Below are 22,644 nucleotides of genomic sequence, written 5' to 3' on the forward strand. Positions count from 1 at the left end.
ATGGTGGGAAACAAAATATAAAACAATAACGAGTAGAGCCCATGATATCTACACAATATGAAAGGGAGAGAGATTCATAATACATATAGAAATTTGTACATGGGCCACTAACTTTTGATGCTGGTTAGGAAAACATTTATATCAAGAACATAACCCTGCTAATTTCTTCCTCATTGTTCTGGGCACTTAGAAGAAATGTTCAGGGCATGGATTTTAAGTTTGAGCTCTAATTCTTGTTCAATGTCTTAGTAGTCATGTTTCATTGGGTAAATCTCATGTAATCTAGTACATTTTCATTGATGGATTCAACATTACTTACTGAGCACCTGCTATATGTTTTAGATGTTTAGGAGATACCAGTAAGTAAGACAATCAAAAATACCTGGCCACGTAGGGTTGACATTCTAGCAAGGGGAGACAGAAAACAAACAACAAACATAATCGATAAGTAATTTACGGAGTATGTTAGAACATAAGTGCTATGTAAAATTTAAAAAAAAAAAGTAAAGCAGAATAAGAGGGATGTGAGCTGGTAGAGGTTTAACTGAAAGTTTAGATATCATAATCCGACTTGGCCTTGCTGAGAAGGTACCTGGTAGAGGAAATCAGCAGAGCATTGTTATTGTATTTGTTTCCTGTTGCCGCTATAGCAAATGACTGCAAACCTTTAAAATGACACAGATGAGGATTTTAAAATAACACAGACTTATTATACTACATTTATGGAGGTCAGAAGTCCAAAATGTATCTCACTGGACTAAACTCAAGGTGTTGATAAGGCTGTTTTCCTTCCAGAGGCCCTAGAGAAAAATCTTTTCCTTTCCTTTTCCAGCTTGTAGACACCTACATGCCCTGACTTCTGATGATACCCTTCCAATTTCTGCTTCTATCATCATATCTCCTCTGACTTTTGACACTCCTGCTTCCCTAAGGACACTTTTAATTACATTAAGCCTACTGGAATAATCTAGGATAATCTTCCCATCTCAAGGTCCTTAACTTAATCACAAGCGCAAAAGCCATTTTGCCATGTAACTTAACATATTCACAGGTTCCAGGGATTAGGACATGAATGTCTTTGGGAGGTTATTATTTTGTTTAACACAGTTACATTTTGAATATTTTCCTAACCAAAGAATTTAGAGGCTGTTGGCCCTGTATCAAGTTCTCCTTTGCAAATCTTTCTCTCCCCTCAACCCCACCCAGGATTCCCAAACATACTGTATCTCCATTCTGATTTCTACTGTTTGTTTTTATTTGGGTTTTCCACTAGAAAGACATGTAGATCCATCCTTGATGTCAAAGTATAAAAGAAGTGAGGAAGTTAGTTGTGCATGGATTTGAGGAAAGACATATAAGGTGGAGAGAGGAGTCATTTCTGAGGCTGTAAGGCACCAACCAGCAAGCCTGGCATGTTGAAAGAACAGTAGGCAAGCCCATACAGCTGGGAAGAGTGAATGGAGGTGAGGGTGCCAGGTGATAAGGGAAAAGAGATAACGGGGTCCTGCTCCTGGGAAGCCCTGAAGGCCACTTTTATCATGACAGACCTGGGAAGATAATGGCAATCTGATCTTCTTCCCTGTGATATGTTCTGGCTGGTGTGATTAATAAGTCCTTTTAGGGCTATCGGGCTATAATCAAATCACCAAAAGAATAGGTGTCATGATTTACCTTGATCTTAGTCAATGGCTGGAAATTTCTTTTTTTTTCTTTCAACTGCCTTGGTGTTGCACTAAAGAGCCAAATCTTTACTCAGGGTAAATGAACCATCTCCAGGGGGTAGAGAGAGGAGAAGGCCCCTGCCTCAAAGCCTGAGCAATCAATCTAGTGAACTGGCCCCATTCTTTGTTTCTTCCAAGAGCAGATGAGACTTCCCCTTATTCTCCCTCAGTTTCAGGAAGCTCCATGCCATTCATAATACACACATACATGTGTTTTGCATATAGACCAAGCAGAAACTACCAAACTCCTGAACTCTGGCTGGTCTCACATGCCAAGAGTCGGGATCCTCCCCCACCCTGTTTACCCTTCCCCCTCTCCTCCCCAGCAGAGGAAGTAGCTAGGGCTGGAAGGAGCCACTGCTTTACAGACTCATTCTTCTCTGGATTTCCTGCCTCCCCCGCCTGCCAAACCTCACTTCTGAAAAGCCCGGCTTCACCTTCTATGAGTCAGGTCAGTTGCGGAAAAAAACCTGATTTCATATCAGGCTGTAACAGATGAGCTTTTTGGTTGTATGTGGCCTCAGGCGGAAGCCTGGGCCTCCCATTAGTGCACTCTGCCTTCGACTGCTGAATGTGAGCTGCTGAGGAGCGGACCAGAGAGCGCTGGCCTGCCCCGAAGCCCAGGAGAACAAACAAGGCCAGTGTGCACTCCAGGGGTCCAGGGCACCAGGCTGTGGGGTGTTTCCTGTGTTCCCTGTAACCTGGATGTGTTGCTCATTATTTGATCATCTTCAGATGGGAGATGTGACAAGCCGGGGAGTCGTGGCCACTCCTGAGCACATGGACAGCTGAAAAGGGCCTTTGTCTCTTGGTCCTTCTAGTCATCTGGGCAGGAGCCCAGGAGCAAAGGACAAGGGGGAGAAAGCAAATCAACCCTCCTGCTCCTGACAGAGTGGCCCTGGCACCAAAGAAGCAAGCGATATCAGCCAGAATTAATTAACAAGTGTATACAGTAGGGTGTATAACACCCTAATGTATTATTTATTATTGTTGTCAGTAGTAGTCGTTGTGAGGGGAGGAGAAAAAGGAATACCAAATTCTCTTTCAAATGGCCAAAGGGAAAATAACGTAGAATGTTTCCTGTCAGAAGCCTGAATAGCGGGAAACTAATTATTTTAGAAAGTCTAATAAATAAGGTAATCAAAATAGAGAAGTAAGGTGAATACAGATTTCATATTAGGGAAATTTGAAGCCGTCTACTTCTGATGGATTTGGCAAGAAGTGGGAATATGTCAGGACTTTTGTTTTTGTTTCTGTTCTCTTAGAAAGACAGAGTGTTTGGGTAACCCAGTGTCTGGGATACACGGAACAGGTTTATTGACAGCTCTGTCAAGGAGAGTACTTTCTCTTTCTGTCATTGGGTTATTGAAGGTACCACATACACAAACAATATCCTAAATCTGCCTAGAAGTATCACAGAGATAGCACCACACAGTTAATTTACATATCGTTCAATGATGGCAAAATTTTATGCATGGTAGTTTATACTCAAATAGATATAGACACAGCAGAGCTATATAATAGTTCTGTGACACTCAGATAAGACTATACATGGACTTACGTGGTGGTTGAGATACATGTTACTCTATACCATATATGGAATTCCTACCTTTTAACAATCTTCTTGTCCTTATATGGAATGCTGATTTGATTTAGAATCTTTTGGATTTGGATCTTTTAGAAGTGTTCACTTCATATACAGAGTAAGCAATGGCCCATTGTAAAATGAGGTCTAGGATCCTAGGAAGGATCCTTTATCTTTTCACATACTCTGATGGATGGATGCCTTGAAATCCCATCATCAAAATGTCCTCCATTAAAATGAATATTTTGATTCCTTTTCAGATAGCTTTATCCCTAAAAGCTATCAGTCACATATTGATATGAAAAACCTAAGAGCAGATTTTGGCGGGAACTAGGGTAAGGAAAAAACAAAGGGGAAAAAAGGCCTCCAGGTTAAAGAGACGAGGGTTCTTTCTCAATAAACTCCAGGAGTTCCTAGCTTTGACACAATATAAGTCCAGTCCTAAAATATTACAGGGAAAAGGACAATTCCTTGCTAACAGACAGGCTAAATGACCTGATAAAACCACCACAGTTTAATTTTAGATTACTAGATAAATTGGTTTTGCCTAGATGAGTGAGTGAGTGAATGAATGAATGAATCTTGACCCATTGATAAACCACAATGAAAGAGGAACATTGCTGAATAGAGTAGGAGATAGGGAATCAAACATGTGGTTTCTTTTGTCTCCATTCTTTTAGCTACTTAGTCTTAATAGACACTGGAAAAAGCTTTCTTTTTATCTTAATAGACGTGGGAAAAAACCTTTGGAGCTGGTACATGACAAAAATGAAGAGAATTAGAAGATCAGTTCAGGAGCCGAGGTGATGAAAGACCCATGGTTACCTGAGTTGAGGTGGCAGCTTGAACCTATTACGCACATCGTCAAAGCGGTTCCCGAGGTAAGGAGTGTCCACTGTCAGAAATATGGCCTTGTAGCCCCTTTGTTCTGCCCGCTGCACTAGCTGCTTGGTGACCTCACGGTCCTTGTAGATGTACAGTTGCAGCCAGCGGAGTGCCTCGGGACTGGCCTCTGCCACTTCTTCAATTGAGGAAGTGGACCAGGAACTCAGCATCATCCCGGTTCCCAGTGACCTGCAGGCTGAGGAAGAAAGAAGATAAAGGCAAGCCCAGCATTCTTCCTCACTCCAAAGCCTTCAGGCTGTGGCTCAAGGGGGTGGAAACATCTATAAGAGCAATTTGGCAATAAGAAGTCAATTCTTTAAATAATTAGAAATATGCTTTCCTTTCTACACTCCGAATTGATCTTGAAGAGAAAAATGAGTCAAATAGCCAAAGATGTACTATGGGTAGGGATGAAAAAATTTGGAACAACCTGAATCTCCAACCTTAGGGGATTGGATACACTGCAGTACATATATAAAATGAAAGGTACACACCCATTAAAGGCAATATGTTTGTGGTGTTTAATTTTGTGTGTCAACTTGGCTAAGTGATGGTTTCCAGGATTTGCTCAAATACATCTGGTTGTTGCTGTGAAGGTATGTTTTAAGGAGACTAACGTTCAAACAGGTAGATTTTAAGTAAGGTAGATTACTCTCCATAAGGTGAATAGGGATCATCCAATCAATTGAAGGCTTTCCCTGAGGATTCTGTTAGCAGACTGCCTTCAGACCCAAACTGCAACATGAACTCTTCTCTAGGTCTCCAACCTGACAGCTTACCCTTTAGGTTTTAGACTTGCCAGGGTCCACAAATAAATCCCCCTACCTTTGCCTCTCTTTCTATGTACATATTCTGTTTCTATTACAGTTATTAAAGAATAATATTATTTGTGGATACAGAAAGAATTTCAAGATATATTTTTGAACGTCTACAAAATGACACATATAATTCCACATTTGTACCAGTGTGATTATTGGTTTATAAACCTAAACAAACTAATTGTTAATGAGAGGTTGGAGAGTTTAATTTTTTTCTTTGTTTTTAACTTTTTAACTTTTATCTTCAAACATTTTGTTAAGGGTGCATTCTCCCGTTTATGTTGTACTTTTTAATATTATAAAATATGTATGCTAGACATCCCAAGTACATAGCAGCTCCCTCACAACCTTTTGAGCAAGATATCAAGAAATGAGCACAGTGAAAGTGAAAAATAAGTAATAAATTAGATAGATTCACCAAACCAATAGTCTTAGAGAACTGGGAAGAACATGGGGGATAAGCTTTTCAACGAAAAAAGGGTAAAGGGCAGTAGAATTGGGGTCATCTTTAGTGGAGGAGAAACTGATACAATGTTTGTACGCCAAATACCAAACATGGCAAGAGACAATATGTCTCTAACCATATGTAAACTAATCATATGGCCCTGGGTCATTCAACTTATCTGTGTGCCTGACATATATCAAATGGCAGTAAAAGTAGTTGTCCAAGTGACACTCCTTGGGTGATGTTGAGATCAAGTGATGTGCTGTTTAAGATACGACTTTGAGAAGCTAAAATGCTTCCGTGCATTTTCAAATCTCCCTTCAGTGTTTGTGAAAACATAGTGTGCAAACATTCCCCCAGAATTTCTAGTTCAGTAGGTCTGAGATGGGGCCTGAGAATTTGCCTTTCCAACCAGTTCCCAAAGGTGCTGATGCTGCCAGTCCCCTGTACCACACTTTGAAATTTAAGTAGTAGCATTATCATTTGGTAGTAAAATTCTAAATTCACACGGTAATAAAATGGATTTTGTTCTGGACAAATGTTACTTTTCCTATGGTAGGAGCTGCATTTTTGTGGTTCAGGTGACAGTTCAGATAAAGAAGACCTAAACTGGAGATTATCTTGTCTGTGGGCAGCTAATTTGTTCCCTCCAAGTGTGCCTTGAGAATTGCTCTCAAGAGGCTCATGAGTTGCAAAATATTGTCACAACCCACATCTTATTAAGTAATAACACATATGCACATCTAGACCATTGTATGATTTTCATTAAGATTTATAAATATGGAAAATAGCTCCAGGTCATCTACTGCTGTTTGGAAGGAACACCAGGGAACGCTGACTGGGTCAGAATCCCCTAACCATCAATTTATCATAGAGAAAATATGCCCTGAAGAGGATGTGCTCTAAGGTCGCACAGAAATGGAGAGCTGAGTGGGATGAGGACCCAGCATGTCTGACTACTTCTGCAGGGCAATGATCTTTCTAGATAGAATTCTTAGATGCCCAAAAGACTCTCTGGTATCAAGCATAGATAAATGCGTTCTCCCAATCCTTCAGAGCCATCATCCCCAAGGGAGTAGGTTTGCCAGATCCCTGAAGGATGCTACCATGCCAACAGCTCTGGGAAGGCATGGAAATGGAAACCAGGGTGTAGGGCCTACCACATACTGCAGTACAGAGTGTGGCTATACAAAGGGGTTCAGCTAAGAGGACCATCAAATGATAGGACACCTTTTTGTAGTGTATACAAAGGCATCATGTCGGTGAGCGGCTCCTCTGTCAATAAAGATCAAGAATCCTCAAAAAGATCTTGAATTCATAAGAAATATCTACAGACACTCCACAAAGACCATTAAAATTGTTAAGCTATCAAACGTGCAAGAGGTGTTGACCTTCATAAACCTTTTGTCTAGTCCCCTTGGATGGGTATGTCCAGAGAAAAGCAAGGTTAGTTCATGTAATCTATTTCCTGAGTCTACTGCTTTGATACTAATGGTTCCTGAAGCTATTGGTGCTCAATGTTTATTTTTCAATGATTAAATCATATGGGGCTGAAATTTTGAGAATCAGGGACCTTTAAACTTCTAAGTTACCAATGTTTCAAGCTGTAGGCATTTAATAAATATTTGGTGATTTAACGAATTTACTTCAGGAGAAAATGCTGGATGCAGAGAGAATTTCAGAGACTGTGCTGACATACTACGAGTTGAGGCTATATATTACTCCCAGGAGAGAACAGGAGCAAAACTTAGAAGGCTTCATGATCCTTGGAACATATATTACTGCCCACTGTGATCCCCATTCACCTGTGATCATATGCTGTGATAAAAAAAAAGACAATTATGGATGAATTACATCTATGGTTTTCAACACAGTTTTATGTTGAATGAGATAGAGCACCCTGGGATTTTGCAAGGACCATTCAGAGAGACAATCACAACTTTTCCTGTTAAAATATTGAAACACTTCCATTCTAACTGGCAAATAACCATGGCTCTGAAGGAAATGACCCTCCTTCTTGAGTCCCTTCATTGTGGCATCATTCTCTTCTCTCCTCAAGGAATCCCTGGACCCCCACCCCTACAACCCACAAATTCAAATGTTAATGCCTGGCAGGGCTGCTGGGCATCCAGAATGCTGTTAGAGCACTAGAAACCAGCATCTGAGCATCTCTTCTAATTGGTTAAAGTCTTTCGTTGTACTGGTTGCTAAATGTTTCAAATGTCATTTTTGCCTGATAAAGAAAATACCCTTCTAGCCCACATTGCTCTTTGAGGACAAAAACTACAAGCTTTTTAATTTTATAAATCACTTGGCATAGTCAGACTTTGTTATAAAATTCTAATTAGAGTTATCCTAGTCCAGTGCATAAATGTTTTTGAAGCCCGTTTTCACTCCATATTAATTTTCTGCAATGAAACTCTGACCTGCTCTCAAAAGCAGCAACTGTTAGATTTCATTTTACAAGGGACAGTGGTTCACTTGCGTGGAGCTGTGTGTCCAGCTTGTGGTGTAGCAACAGAAGACTCCAGCGTATGTTGCATTTTCATAACTCCTAGCAAAATGGAGATCACATCTGAGGTGGTAAAGACAAGGCCTGGCCCTTGCCCAAGATGAAAGTCCCTAATGTTGATCCAAGTCTAAAAATCTTGGCTTTCATTATAGCCAGCATATCCTAGAGGTACAATATCCAGGAGGATACACAATCAAGTAAACACTGATCCCATATGACATCCCACGACTCTGTTTCCTTACTTTCACCCACTCCCTCTTTTATCATCCCTAAGATATATTTTCAAGAATAAAAACCTAAAGCTTTAATGCTCTAGATGTATTCGTATTTTAATTTTTTCCTCTTCTTTATTTAGAGACAGCAGTAGTACATTATGCCATTGTTATAAAAAATGCATATGAGGGGCACCTGGGTGGCTCAGTCTGTCAAGCGGCCAACTTCGGCTCAGGTCATGATCTCGTGGTCTGTGAGTTCGAGCCCCGCGTCGGGCTCTGTGCTGACAGCTCAGAGCCTGGTGCCTGTTTCAGATTCTGTGTCTCCCTCTTTCTAACCCTCCCCCGTTCATGCTCTGTCTCTCTCTGTCTCAAAAATAAATAAACGTTAAAAAAATTTTTTAAAAAATGCATATGAGATACACACACACATATCACTAAAAGAGACATTAGTAAGGTTGTAGACATTAAAGCATCAAAGATAGGGACACTTGAGTAGCTCAGTCGGTTAAGTGTCCAACTATGGATCAGGTCATGATCCCCCAGTTTGTGGGTTCGAGCCCCATGTCAGGCTCTGTGCTGACAGCATGGAACCTGGAGCCCACTTCAAGTTTTGGGTCTCCTCTGTCTCTCTGTCTCTTTGTCTCTCTATCTCTGTCTCTCTCTCTCTCTGCCTCTTCCCCACTCATGCTCTGTCTGTCTCTTTCTCTCTCTCTCAAAATAAACATTTAAAAAATTATAAAGCATTGAAGATAAAGCCCTGGAAATGACCTAGGTAATAATATGTATTTCTTGAAAAAACAACAAGCTATAATGGGTTGAGAGTCAGAAAGCCTGGGCTACTGTCCCAGGCTGGCCATCCATGAGGCACCCTTCATCTGCAAAATATCTGTAACCACAGCTGCTATCTTGTCTGCTTCATAACACTGCTAGACAGTCAACACTGAGGCAAGGTTTGTGAACATTTTCTGTGTAAACTCTGAAGCCATGCGATTTTAAAGGGTTAAGTGAGAGAATGCCTAACACTACATGGGAAAAGAAGTCCTAGATAGCCTTATAAACTCAGAATTTTGACAAGGACCTGGATTTCTTATCATTACTCATCATCTTCTCTATACCCAGCTTTTCCCAGCATTGGTTTTGATGATCAAGACACCCATTCCTCTTTGCAAAGAGAGTGTCAAATGCTCACTCCCTTAAACAAGAAAGCTCTCAAAGGAGAGAGGAATCTTTTCCAGGCCAAGGAACTCCATGATAGGGCTGATATAAGAAAAGAATATCAAAGCAGATACTTCCTACATTCCCAGGGTGTACATTCCTTTGAAAAGCCAGGGACAAGACAACAGAAAATAATATGAGAGGTGCAACAAAAACATGCCTTTCCCCACTCCCCACCTCTATCCCTTATCTGTCTACAGATTTCTGAGGAGAGTCTGCAGAGTAGATCTGAGAGGCTGTCAGCATTTCCTTAGTAAGACAACAACAGCAATACCTGGAAGAAATTCTCACTATATTTTTTTCTTTGCATTATTTGCAATAAAACCATAAGTATAATAATATGGAAATAAATGCATTTAATATCATTGTTTACTGTCACCCACAATCCCGTCCCTCCCACACTGGCTATGGGACAGTGAAAAACATTTGTGCGTTCTGGTTAACAGAATAAAAGTTATCCTAGAACCCACCCACAACAAATTTCTTATTAGAGTGAAATCACATGCCCTAGTCTGGGGAAATGCTACAAGGGTCTTCAATAATCTGGTATAAGATTTGACCTTAGTCAAATGTAGTTCTGCCTCCCCAAACTGCCATTCAGTAGATCTAACTCAATTTCCTACACTATGGAACCTATAATCAACCACTGAGGTTTATTTACATCAACTCATCTTAGATATCAATGCAACCACTTCTGGAGTTGATACAAACCCTAAGCTCCAATGTACAGTGATTTAATTGGGCTAGAACAAGTAAGTAGCTTTGCAAAGTGGCATGAACTGGCAGAATCCCCTGTATGGCTAAGAAATGCAATTGAGCTTGTACATCTTGGCAGTGTTTTGCTTTCCATCAAGCAAGCCTTAATAAAAATGTTCATTTCTTATCTAGGAAATCTGGATGTAGAGGAGAGAAGACAGGAAGCCTACTGTGGACTTAAATTTTAGGGGACACTAAGCCTACCTGTCCAAATTCTTTAATCAAAAACCACTTTGTACACATTCCTCTCCTTGGTTTCGAGTCACCCTGGTATCAACAGGCTTTCAGAAGATCTTATAGGGTCTTCAGGTGGGAATGATATTCATGCTACATCCAACACTGTTTCATCTTTGAGGATTTAAACTACATCATTGGCTGGGAGCCACCAAAGACTTTCATTCTAGGCTCTGTCCGGTGCTTCTCAAGTTCAGATATACATAGAAATCATGTGATGATGTTGATAAAATTCAGATTCTGGCTTAGTAGTTCTGGTGTGGGATGTGAAATCTAACATTTTTAACAAGCTCCTGAGTGATGCTAATGTTTTTGTTTTGTGGACTATACTTTTAGAACAATGAGGTGGATGTTTTCTTTCTCAAGGACTCATTCAAGTTAGTTGGATATAACTGATGGCATAAGTAAAGCTAGGACTTACAGCAAACTGACCAGTGGTGGTAGGGTGGGTAGTGTCTGGCTCCCAGCTTGCCAGTTGCCAGAAACATCTTGCCAATGAATCTGTCTGTCTTCTACATTGTTGTCCCTTTGAGGAGGGCACAGGTAAATCTGCCACATTTTCTTATTTCTTATACATTCATCCCTTACTAGTTTTTTTTTTAAATTTTTTTTTTAACGTTTATTTATTTTTGAGAGAGAGAGAGACAGAGCATGAACGGGGAGGGTCAGAGAGAGGGAGACACAGAATCTGAAACAGGCTCCAGGCTCTGAGCTGTCAGCACAGAGCCCGACGCGGGGCTCGAACTCACGGACCGTGAGATCATGACCTGAGCCGAAGTCAGCCGCTTAACCGACTGAGCCACCCAGGCGCCCCATCCCTTACTAGTTTTAAAGTCAAGGAATAAATTGCATTATACTAACAGCCTCTTGGCACATTTAACCATTACCATATATATATATATATATATATATATATATATATATATATACACACACACACACACACACCATATATACACCATATATATCAAATACCATATACCATATATACCATATATATATATATATATATATATATATATATATATATACACACCATATATGTATGTATATACACCATGGTGGTATACCATATATATATATATATATATATATGGTAATGGTTAAATGTGCCAAGAGACTCATATATATACATAATATATACATATATATACATAATGTGCCAAGAGACTCATATATACACATATATAAACACATATATATGTATATATATACACACATATATATGTATACATATACATATATACACGTATATATATATATATACATACGTATATGTATATATAGATATATATATAGATATATATACATATACGTATGTGTATATATATATATATATATATATATATATATATATACACATATACCGAGAGAGAGAGAGAGAGAGAGAGCATGTGAGGGAGAGCACTCAAGCAGAGGAGAGGTGCAGGGGGAGGGAGGGAGAGGGAGAGAGAGAGAGAGAGAGAGAGAGAGAGAATCTTAAGCAGGCTCCATGCTCAGCATGAAGCCCAACTAGGGGCTCCATCCCATGACCCTGGGATCATGACCTGAGCCAGAATCAAGAGTGGATACTCAACCAGCTGAGGCACCAGGTGCCCCATCATCAGACGTATCTTAGAACCTTCCTTATCTAGGACTTGCCCAGCTTCCTAGATTTGGGGTTAGAAACAAATATTAACAACAAAATAAAAATAAAATTGCAGAAGATAAGAGAGAGGGAAGTTACTGAAAGATGAGATAGTTCACCAATTATAAAATAGCTTCCAAATGTTTAATGTCTTGTCCAACAATCTTACACATATAGATAAGATGCTGCATCACCAAGTAAAACTAAAGCTTATCATGCTAGGCTTGACAGGGAGGGGAATTATAATACATTTGAGGATGATGTTCATCCACAGCTACCACCACCACCACCACAGAGGAAATTGTAAACTAGTAGTTACCAGTGGCAGTAAACGTCTATTATTTGAAACATTAATTCATGTGGGTCAATCATATTTCCAGATTAGAGCAGAATGGTTAAGCAATGTGCTACTTTGGGTCCAAATTATTTCTTTGAAAATAGCTCTCTTTTATGGGAAAGGTGAGTTATGTTTCCAAAATTGTGTTTTTAAAGGAAAAAAGGATAACATGATTAAAGTGACTAAAGTTATTTTTAGGTGCATTTGATTAAAAAGCTCCTGCAAAACTTAGTCACCAAGACAGCTGTGCTGAAAATGTTGAGAAAATGCATTCTGTCCTCTGCACAGGAAGTCATTGTGCAATGGGGAAAATATGCAATGACAAAGTACCAAGCAGTTGTGTGGTTCAAAACTCAGGGTCTGACACACTAAGGTGTTTGCATAAATGTGCACCCTAACATCCACTGGGTGTGCCCACCTTTCTTCACACAGGAACTGCCATTTACAGAGTTGTTAAAGATGGAGTAAAAATTATTTATTGTCTGCACGTCTAAAATTACAATTTGAGATTACTTAGAAAAATAATGTTTTGAAACTTCCACTATAATTATCTGTGAAATACTTAGAAGTGGTCAAACAAATCTTAATTTATGATTTAGGGAACTTAAGCAATTTCAACACTGCCAAGAAAGGCCAGAAAACCAGATTTCACCTTTCCAGGGCTTTCAAGATGGTCCATTGTCTAAATCCGGAGCAGTTTAACCTTGAGTGATCACACTGTCACTAACTTTGAGAGCTCTTTTTGTCTGCATTGAAAGATTTCCAAGAAATAACTAGTCCCAATGACATCTGTGCCCTCCCTTTCTTGCTTCCACTGTGTCTCTGGGGTAGAACTCTGCATTAGACTAAAACATTAACTTTACTGTAATGATCCCCAGGTTATTATTCTGTCATTTTATTAAGTTGTCAGGTCCTGGCATATAACTGACAGATCACATGGAGACCACACCATAGTGAGATGCCTTTTATGATGGTTTCAAGGCAGATCAAGCCTGCACTTGACCTCAATTAACCTCCCTCAGTATAACAACCTCGGTGTTGAAACACACACGTGAGCCTCTGACTTCTGGATTATCATGCTTTAATGTCATCAGGCACACTTATAATTTGAGAAGAAGCAATCTCATGTTCTCAAGAAAGCTGCCCAATAGCTTAAATTCTGGTGCGAGATACTAAAAATCATACCACTTGATGTTGGTCTTTAATGTAGTGGGAGGCTAATTTTTTACTAGCTGTTTTTGATTGAAGTTTGTCCTACTGCAAAGTGGTTTCAACCCCGAATCTACCACTTCTTGGAAAATTTTTAGATATAAAGTGTTGATATATCTATGCACATATATACATTTTATATATTTTTGTATACCTATGTATATATATAAAAAAGGTCCATAATCTTTTAATATGTGTGAATGTATATATATGTATACGTGTATATATGTGTGTGTGTCTATGCTTATGTGTTGTGTGTGAGTTGTGTGTGCGGAATAGGCATGTCCACTGAATTTTGATTGTGGGAAAAGAATGTCCAAAACATAAAATTGAGCTGAAATAGGTTGAAAATAAAGGTGAGAATTGGTTGATTTTTACTACAATGAAGCAAAGAGGTATTCTCTTCCAAATGTTTAATGATATAATTTGGACAAAGTTTTAGTGAACTGTCCTTTCTTCTTATTCCTCCTTAGTTTTGTTAATGGATTAAGACAAATAACTGGATCAGACTCTAGAGGGCAGATTGCTGTTCAAGCCCCATCTTGATCATGGGCCAGCCCTAGACTTTGGTCAAGGGCGTCCTTCTCCTCCACTGTCAAATGAGGGGAATGATAAATGATAATTACATCACAGGTCTATTGTGAGGATTAATGATGGGGCTGTGAAGTCCAGTATCTGGTGCATAAAAGGCACTCACTCACTTCAGGGGGAAAAAAAAAAGCTCCATAAAGATATCTCACGCTTTCCTGTATTTAGGTAAAATTAAGAATAATGGGATACTTTCCTCATAGGTATGCTGAAATGTATATCTGCTCGGTCACCTAGTACAACACATAAATATATAAATCAATAAAGCTTTCAAAAATATATCATTTGGGTCTGGAGCAAAGGAAATGACAATTTTTCTTGCTGAATGGTCTTTCACTCAATGTCAAAATCGATCACTTAATCTCGGAAAATCCAGAAAATCCAACAGCTAAAGCTCTCACCTATGCCCTAATTCAGTTCTTTGGGGTCTGTATGGCTCTTTGTGCTACTCTGCCATCTCTTCCACCTGCGTCTTAATAGGTGGTCAAGTCATAGCCAAGTCCCAAAACTTCACTTTGGAATGTTCTAGCCTTTTAGGCTCAAAAAGAAAGTGTTTAGATTTAATGGTTTTATGGCCTATCAAATCCTGTGTGGTAGCCTCTAATTGCATCCAGGGGCAGGAATTTCTTTTAAAATCTTTTTTTCTTTTTTTTTTTTTTTTTTTTTTTGACACTTTACTAAGAATTTGTAATATACTGAGCATTCCTAGAACGCCTTAGGTGGTTTCAATTTCTCTCTATTTGAGGTCCTGGCACTCCCTCATGTGGCGCGTGGACATATAACAGTCAGAAGCAAAGGGATGAATTAGTAACTCAATCTCCTCCTTCCTCTTATTTCTCATGTTTAAATGAAGCAAAGGAGCTAATGTAGTTCCATGGAGGCTGAAATAAAATTTCATTACAGCCACTGTGCATAAAACCAGAGAGATTTCTATGATAATGTCCTAAAAGCCTCTGTGGCATAGTAAGCATTTTGTTAATTTGCTCTGTGAGAAGTCAGAGATGTTTTACTTCTCTTGCAAGATGGAAATTTCACCTAATGAGACTACCTGTTTTATATTACACTAGCATTTATATTTATCATTGATATTTCCTTCACTACTTTAAGTATTTGTAGAAATGATTCTGTAATCATCCCTGAAGCTCATAAGAGGAATAAAACGTAAATCAAAAACCAATCTAATAGGGTTTCAGATGGATGCGCTGTTTATGAGTAGAGGTGTTTATATGGCTCCTTAAATATTATAACAATTGTCAATTATTAAAATGTTAACTAAATCATCTACTGCAATAAATCCCTTATTCATAACACAATGCATGACAAACTGCTCTCCACTCAGTGTTTCTTGGTTAGTTTCCTTCCATCTTAAAAGATTTTTAGGAGTTTTAATTTTTGCTTAAAATTCAAGCCCCTTTATTTATGCTCCTGAGTTTTGCTCAAGGCTCATATTTCCTAATAAGTTTCATATTCGGTGGCTTAGTCCATCCTCTCAAAATCAAAGGGATAAAACTATAAAAACATAGAATGCAGTTAATATTTGCATAATTAACATATTTGCAAAACATAATTGCAGTTAATATTCTGAGACTATAACATAGAGTTTGCCTTAGGCTTCTTGCTGTAGTTAATGATACTTGGAAATATCAGTCACTGATCAGGATCTTATACACAGCATTGAGAAAGTGATTAATATCCCTGAACAAGGTATTTAACCTCTGCAAGCCTCAGTGTCCACAACCACAGGAATTGGAAAAAGATCCTTAGAGTTTTGGGACTCCTGGATGGCTCAGTCAGTTAAGCGTCTGACTCTTGATTTCAGCTCTGGTCATGATCTTGTGGTCGGTGAGTTTGAGTCCCAAATCGGTCTCTGTGCTGACGGTGTGGAGCCTACTTGGGTTCTGCCCTGTCTCTCTGCCCCTCCCCTGCTCACACTCTTTTTCTTTCTCTCAAAATAAATAAATAAACATTTAAAAAAGAAGATCTTTAGAGTTTTACACTCATGTTTTAGGATGGGTAAGACATAGATAAGTTAATAAATGCAAATTGCCTGACATACATGAATTGCCAAATAAATGTTGGCTATCATCATTTTTCACAACAGTTAATTTCTGTGGCATTTATTAAACATCTATTTGTGTTTTCAGCAAGAGCCGGAAATATATAGGTCTACTTGCTTTCCTCTATCCCAAGAATGCAGCTATGAGAAATGAAAAGCAATCACATATAAATGCTCACTCCACCGTCCACACTCTCCAGAGCTGGCACAGGAGGAAGAAGGTAGAGGATAAGGGTGGGATTTCAGAAGGACAGTTCTCTACCTTGAATGGTTTCTCTAGTTCATGAAATCTTAAAGGACAGAACCATTCATTTCTAATCTGAAAAAAAATGGTAAAATCATCTTCCTGTTAGGAATTTTCTGGTTTGGGTTTTTGAGTTTTCTCATTGTAGAGATTTTGTCTGCATTCTTGCCTTCACAGCAGAACTCTTTTTTTTAACTGTCTTTTTGAACCCCAACATGCAACACAAGTAGCTCTGTGGTTGGTGACACACCTCACTTCCCCAAGACTCTTGGGAATAATCCCAACCTCTTTGCGACATGATAAGCAAACCACTGATCTTGCTTGAGCAGCTGACTTTATCAGTGACGAAACGTAATCCTCCTAGAGAGTGAAAATGGCCTGCTACAGAAGTGAAACTAGTTAGTGGTGAATTCCACATAAATCAGATGTCCCAGACTGACAGCCCAGGGGACAGTTGTAGCCCGCAAAAGTATTTGCTTTGGCCCACACATTACTGCCCCAAACAGTGTTTTAGAGAATTTTTGATTTATTTGCCAACATTTAAAAACCAGGAGATTACACATAAAAATCAAGGGTTTTGGCTTCTCTTAAAGTTTTTGGAGATTTGGCAGCCCAACATCCTCAATCCCTTGGGACAGTAGTTAGCTAGCACTAAAATGTGGCTGCCCCCCTCTATGGAACCTGCAATCTCAGGTTTGCTGAAGTCTCCACCATCGAGCCTGCATTGTTGTTTTCCTAACTTCATCCCTCTCTGGGTATTTATGTTACCAATCTGACCCTTAAAGTCATTTTTGAGGTCCCTGCATAAAGCTTAAATTAAAAATATCTTTAGCAAAGTAAAAAGAGCAACTTTCATTCCCACTAAAGTGTAAATGGAGTATACTTTTATTTAAGTTTTTTTTTTTTAATTTTTATTTATTTTGAGAGAGAGAGAGCAAGCTTGGGAGGCACAGAGAGAGAGGGAGACAGAATCCCAACCAGGCTCCACGCTGTCAGCACAGAGTCCAACGTGGGGCTCAAACTCAAAAATCCTGAGATCATGGCCTGAGCCCAAATGAGGAGTTGGACACTTAACTGACTGAGCCACCCAGGCACCCCGGGAGTATACTTTTCTGAAAGTAAGTTTTTTAATATTTGGAAGACATTTTTGGGACTCTGAGGGGCAAATAAAAAGTGCACCCCATTTTGGGAAGCTTTTCCTAGCATTATTCTCAGGTAATTTTCAAAGGACCCCTAGAAGTAAGAGCTCTTATTCAACTAAGGTTGTCAGATACAGCAAATAAACATATAGGATGACCCAGTTACAAATGACTTGCTGTTTATCTGAAATTCAAATGCAACTGGTTCCCTGCATTTTATTTGGTAACTTTATATTCACTGCCATTTTGAAAACAAAGAAAGAGTAGCTCCATTGGTCACTCTACAACCACAAAGCTGTATAAGAAAATAGAGCTCCATTCTCAGGCCCAGTTATACTGGGGATGTGCTCCACAGTGGTGAAAAGAAAGCCCAAAAGACCCTTTAAGCAAGGTGCTGTGAAGTCTAGAGAGCCAATTGAGAAGGCAAGATTGTGGTACTGTGGCAGCTTTGAGAACTTTCTGGATGTCCATTCTAATTATTCAAGCCTGATCATTCCCTGGGGATTTGAATGGTCCTCACCTTGATTTGCATTCTTCCAGGAGCCAACAATGAGGCAAAGATATGAGTGCAAGTCTTTTATTTGGGAATAATCACAAGGTGAGTTGAAGAATAGGAAAGTGAAAGAAGGAAGGGAAGGCAGTCAAGGAAGGGTGTGTTAATGGGAAGGTAACCCCCAACCCACCCATCTATCAGCTCCTGTTGCCAGAGAAAATACAGGAAAAAAGTTGCAAGTTCTTATAGAAATGATAAGTAACAAGGGGATGTAACCTGAACACCAACAGCATCTGCTCCAGGTACATATACTTTCTTTCCTTCCAAGTAACCTATCCATCTCACAACCCAAACATACCAACCAAGGAGTACTCTTGGTTATGGGGGGATCACCATCGTCTTTCAGGGTTAATTTAAGGATACATTTTTATTTTTAATTTTTTACACTTTTTTAAAGTTTATTTGCATATTTCTGAGAAAGAGAGAGCACAAGCAGGGGAGGAGCAGAGAGAGAGAGAGGAAGACACAGAATCTGAAACAGGCTCCAGGCTCTGAGCTGTCAGCGCAGAACCCTACACTGGGCTCAAACTTACCAACCGTGAGATCATGACCTGAGCCATAGGTGGACACTTAACAGACTGAGCTACCTAGGCACCCCCAGGGTTAATTTAAATATTAAATAAATCATCAATCGATAGATGGTAATTGGACCATAGAAAAAAACCTTAGGAATGTCAAAATCCTTACAGGAGATTTCTACTACAAATCTAGATCTAAACTGTGATATCACTGCCCTCACAGCAACCTGATCCAGGGTCTTAGATTCTCAAGGGCATTGTGTGTAACATGTCATTGCCAGTTCCTCTGTGTCCTCAGTGTCACAACATCCTCTTCGTTCTTACTGTTCCACCCTGTCCCAATGTTTATCATGTATCTCACTCCCCTGGGAGGGGGGGGGGCTGCTTTGCATGTGCATAACATGATAAATCAGTTATCTTTAGGGAATTGTAACTGACAGATAAATGGGCTTCTTCTCATGACATTTTATGGGATTTTCTGGAAATTAAAAGCAGTACAGGGAGGTAAGGAGCCACGACTCTTCAGCCAAGCTGTCTAGGTCTGAATCCTGTTTCTACCATTTATGAGTTGTGTGATTCTGGGCAAGTTATTCATCTCCTGCATGCCTCAGTTTCCCAGGTGTAAAATGGGCTTAATATAGTACTATTCTTTGGGCTGCTCTGAGGATGGATTCTTTAATATTTGTTCATCTGTTTTGTTTCTAAAATTCCACATATGAGTGAAATCATATATTTATCTTTCTGACTATTGTTTGTAACTGCTTTTTAAAAAACATGCCACAACATTTTTCCATACCACCACACTCTTTCTCTCATATCACTAAAAAAATTGATTTCATTTTTAATGCACCCTATTTTGTTTTACAACCAATCTCCAAATATGGGGACATTTGGGTTTTTCTTTTTTCTAACTTTTCTCCTATTAAAAATAACAAAGGCAGGAGAATCCATGCAGAGATGTTATTCTTCAAAGTCATAATTATTTCCTTGCAATGCCTAGAAGAGGACTTACAGCATCACATGGAATTCATACTTTAAAATTTTGATAAACAATTGTCAAACAATTTTCTAGAAATATGATTCTACCTTACACTCTTCTTATCAATATTTGAAAACAACCGCATCACACTGTATAACCTGAAAATGGTAACTTGATATTCAGAAAATAAAACATATAGTTATAATTTATATGCATTTGATAATTGGGGAAATTGAATACTTTTCATATGTTTATTGGCCATTTTTATGTGTCCATTTATGAATCTCCTATTTGTCCTTTTCCACTTATATCTCTTCATCTATTTGGGGTTAGATGTTATTTCATTATTCAAGTATAGGGGCTTTTCACACAGAAATGTCATTAACGCTTTGCAGCCTCATAATTTCAATTTGTTTTGTTTGCCACTTGTTTTATCAATTTTTGTAGAACTTTGACAGCATAGAAGTTTCTGGGTTCTTGTGTTGATTTGTTGGCTTTTGTTTTAATGGTTGTTGTCTATGGCCTTTGAAAGCCATAAGAAAGGAAAGGCCTTTCTTATTCCAACTGTAAATAGACAGATACTGGTTTTCTTCTCCTCCTCCCTTCTCCTTCTCCCTGCCCATATTTCAGGTTTCTCATAGACAAATGGCTGGGTCCTAAGGCCACTTCTCTGTGTGTGGTCCTAGAATTAAAAAAAAAAAAAGTTCTAGACTCTAACCTAAGTCTGTCCAGCAAAATCTCTGTCATGCTGATGTCCCTAGCAGAATTCTATGGTAGACATTTCAAGAAGGGAAGTAAATCCATAAGATCGGTAATACTTAGAACTGAAATGCTTTAAAATAGTATTTAGTTCCCGCTCCTTGGGCCTGAATTTCCTGACCTGCTTAGTATCAAAAGAAGTCAGATAGGAGTTTTATAGGAGGTTTTGAAGTTGGGGGGGGGGGGGTGGGTAGATTTATCACTGTACCTACCTTTTCAAATGTTCATGGTTGCTAGGGGACTGAAAGTTAATAAATTAGCCCTAAGAAGAAATTTCTTTACATCATATTTGAATTTCTCATCTCTCTCCTAAGGCAGTTAGAAATGCTCTATTGGGAATCTAACCCATTCGTAAAACAGAATCATGGTCCAAAGCCATGGCAGAAAATGCAACCAACCAGGTCACTGCATTTGCTGTTTCCCTGTGAGATTCACATGGTTTGGGGAAGCAGGAAGGGCTTTGAAATAAGGTAGCCATGAGGTTGAATCCCATCTCTGCCACTATGTTGCTGTATGACCATGGGTGAGCCAAGTCAATTTCTCAGACCTCCATTTTCTGAAATACGGGTATTAATACACATAATATAACTAAAAGCTATTGAACCACCACTCTGTGCAAGGCACTATTTTAAGTGCTTTGTTTGTGCAAATTCATTTAATCCTGACAGTAACTTGAGGAGGTGGGTACTATTTTTATCCCTATTTTGCAGCTGATAAAACTGAGGCACAAGTATCTTGCCCAGAGTCATACAGCTAGAAAATAGAGGAGCAGAAGGTGCAAAAACAGGTATATTAATGGCAGAGTCAATGAGCTTAGTTTTTGTGAGTATAAACATATCTAGGGAAGTGCTTGCTTGATGCATACACAGAAAAGAGTCACTAAATGTTAGTGCTCTTCTGTCCTTTTGAATGAGGACTTTCTTCCTACCTCGCACAGTTGCAAGCTCCCCGTCCACGTGAGCCATGCACTGCATGGCAGTAGCCCCAACGCATATTGGCATGCTGACCCTCTGTCCCAAAACAGAAGTCGACAGGTCTATTTCAGCAACATTCCGGAGCATCCGCGGATACAGCTTCCATCTAGAATTTTTAAAAAAGAGTTTCAGAATTTTAAAATCATAACCAAAGCTTTGACATTACATTTTAGTTTAAAAAGAGAAAATATTCTTGTATTTTTCCCACCCGGCAAATAACAAAATTGAAGGAAAAGGGGCAATTTCAATGCTTGTTAAGATAGCATGTTAGCAATAAGATAATAATGAATTTCACAAGCTATCCTTCTTAGTGAGGTGTAGTTAACATATGTAGGATTCACCCACGTGAGTGTCCAGTTTGGGAAGGTTTGTCAAATTCATGCAGTCGTATAAGTGCCAAGACAATCAAGAACAGTTCACCATCTTTAAAAATTTCCCCATTTCCCTTAACAGTGAAACTCTGTCTCCCACCAACCCCCTCACAACCACCGATATTTTTTCTGTCCATATAGTTTTACTTCGCAAGAACATATAAATGGAATCATAAAGTATGTAGCCTCTTGAGTCTGCCTTCTTTCACTTAGCACAGTGCATTTGAGATTCATCCATGTTGCCATGTGCATCTATAATTTGTTCCTTTTGGTTGATGAACAGTATTCTTCTGTACAGAAGTACCACAGTCTGTTTGCCCATTCCCCAGCTAAGAAATATTGGGAACATTTCCAGTTTGAAGCAATTTTATTTTTTTTTCTTTTATTTTTTTTTCAATATATGAAATTTATTGCCAAATTGGTTTCCATACAACACCCAGTGCTCATCCCAAAAGGTGCCCTCCTCAATACCCATCACCACCCTCCCCTCCCTCCCACCCCCCATCAACCCTCAGTTTGTTCTCAGTTTTTAACAGTCTCATGCTTTAGCTCTCTCCCACTCTAACCTCTTTTTTTTTTTTCCTTCCGCTCCCCCATGGGTTTCTGTTAAGTTTCTCAGGATCCACATAAGAGTCAAACCATATGGTATCTGTCTTTCTCTGTATGGCTTATTTCACTTAGCATCACACTCTCCAGTTCCATCCATGTTGCTACAAAAGGCCATATTTCATTCTTTCTCATTGCCACGTAGTATTCCATTGTGTATATAAACCACAATTTCTTTATCCATTCATCAGTTGATGGACATTTAGGCTCTTTCCATAATTTGGCTATTGTTGAGAGTGCTGCTATAAACATTGGGGTACAAGTGCCCCTATGCATCAGTACTCCTGTATCCCTTGGG

At 39.1% G+C, this 22,644-nt stretch overlaps 1 protein-coding gene across 1 annotated transcript in view; it reads right to left on the reverse strand.

The window, feature by feature from the left end:
* HAO1 (hydroxyacid oxidase 1) overlaps positions 1 to 22,644 on the reverse strand; it is a 47,522-nt gene that overhangs the window by 18,446 nt on the left and 6,432 nt on the right. Inside the window, exons 2-3 of the mRNA XM_019462550.2 lie at positions 21,324 to 21,475; positions 4,132 to 4,387 (exon numbers count right to left, since the gene is read on the reverse strand). Coding sequence (XP_019318095.1) covers positions 4,132 to 4,387; positions 21,324 to 21,475 — 408 coding nt within the window. The remainder of the gene's footprint in view (positions 1 to 4,131; positions 4,388 to 21,323; positions 21,476 to 22,644) is intronic.

Source organism: Panthera pardus, unplaced genomic scaffold (genome assembly GCF_024362965.1).
Source record: "Panthera pardus isolate Hobbes unplaced genomic scaffold, ASM2436296v1 HiC_scaffold_25, whole genome shotgun sequence".
NCBI lineage: Eukaryota > Metazoa > Chordata > Mammalia > Carnivora > Felidae > Panthera > Panthera pardus.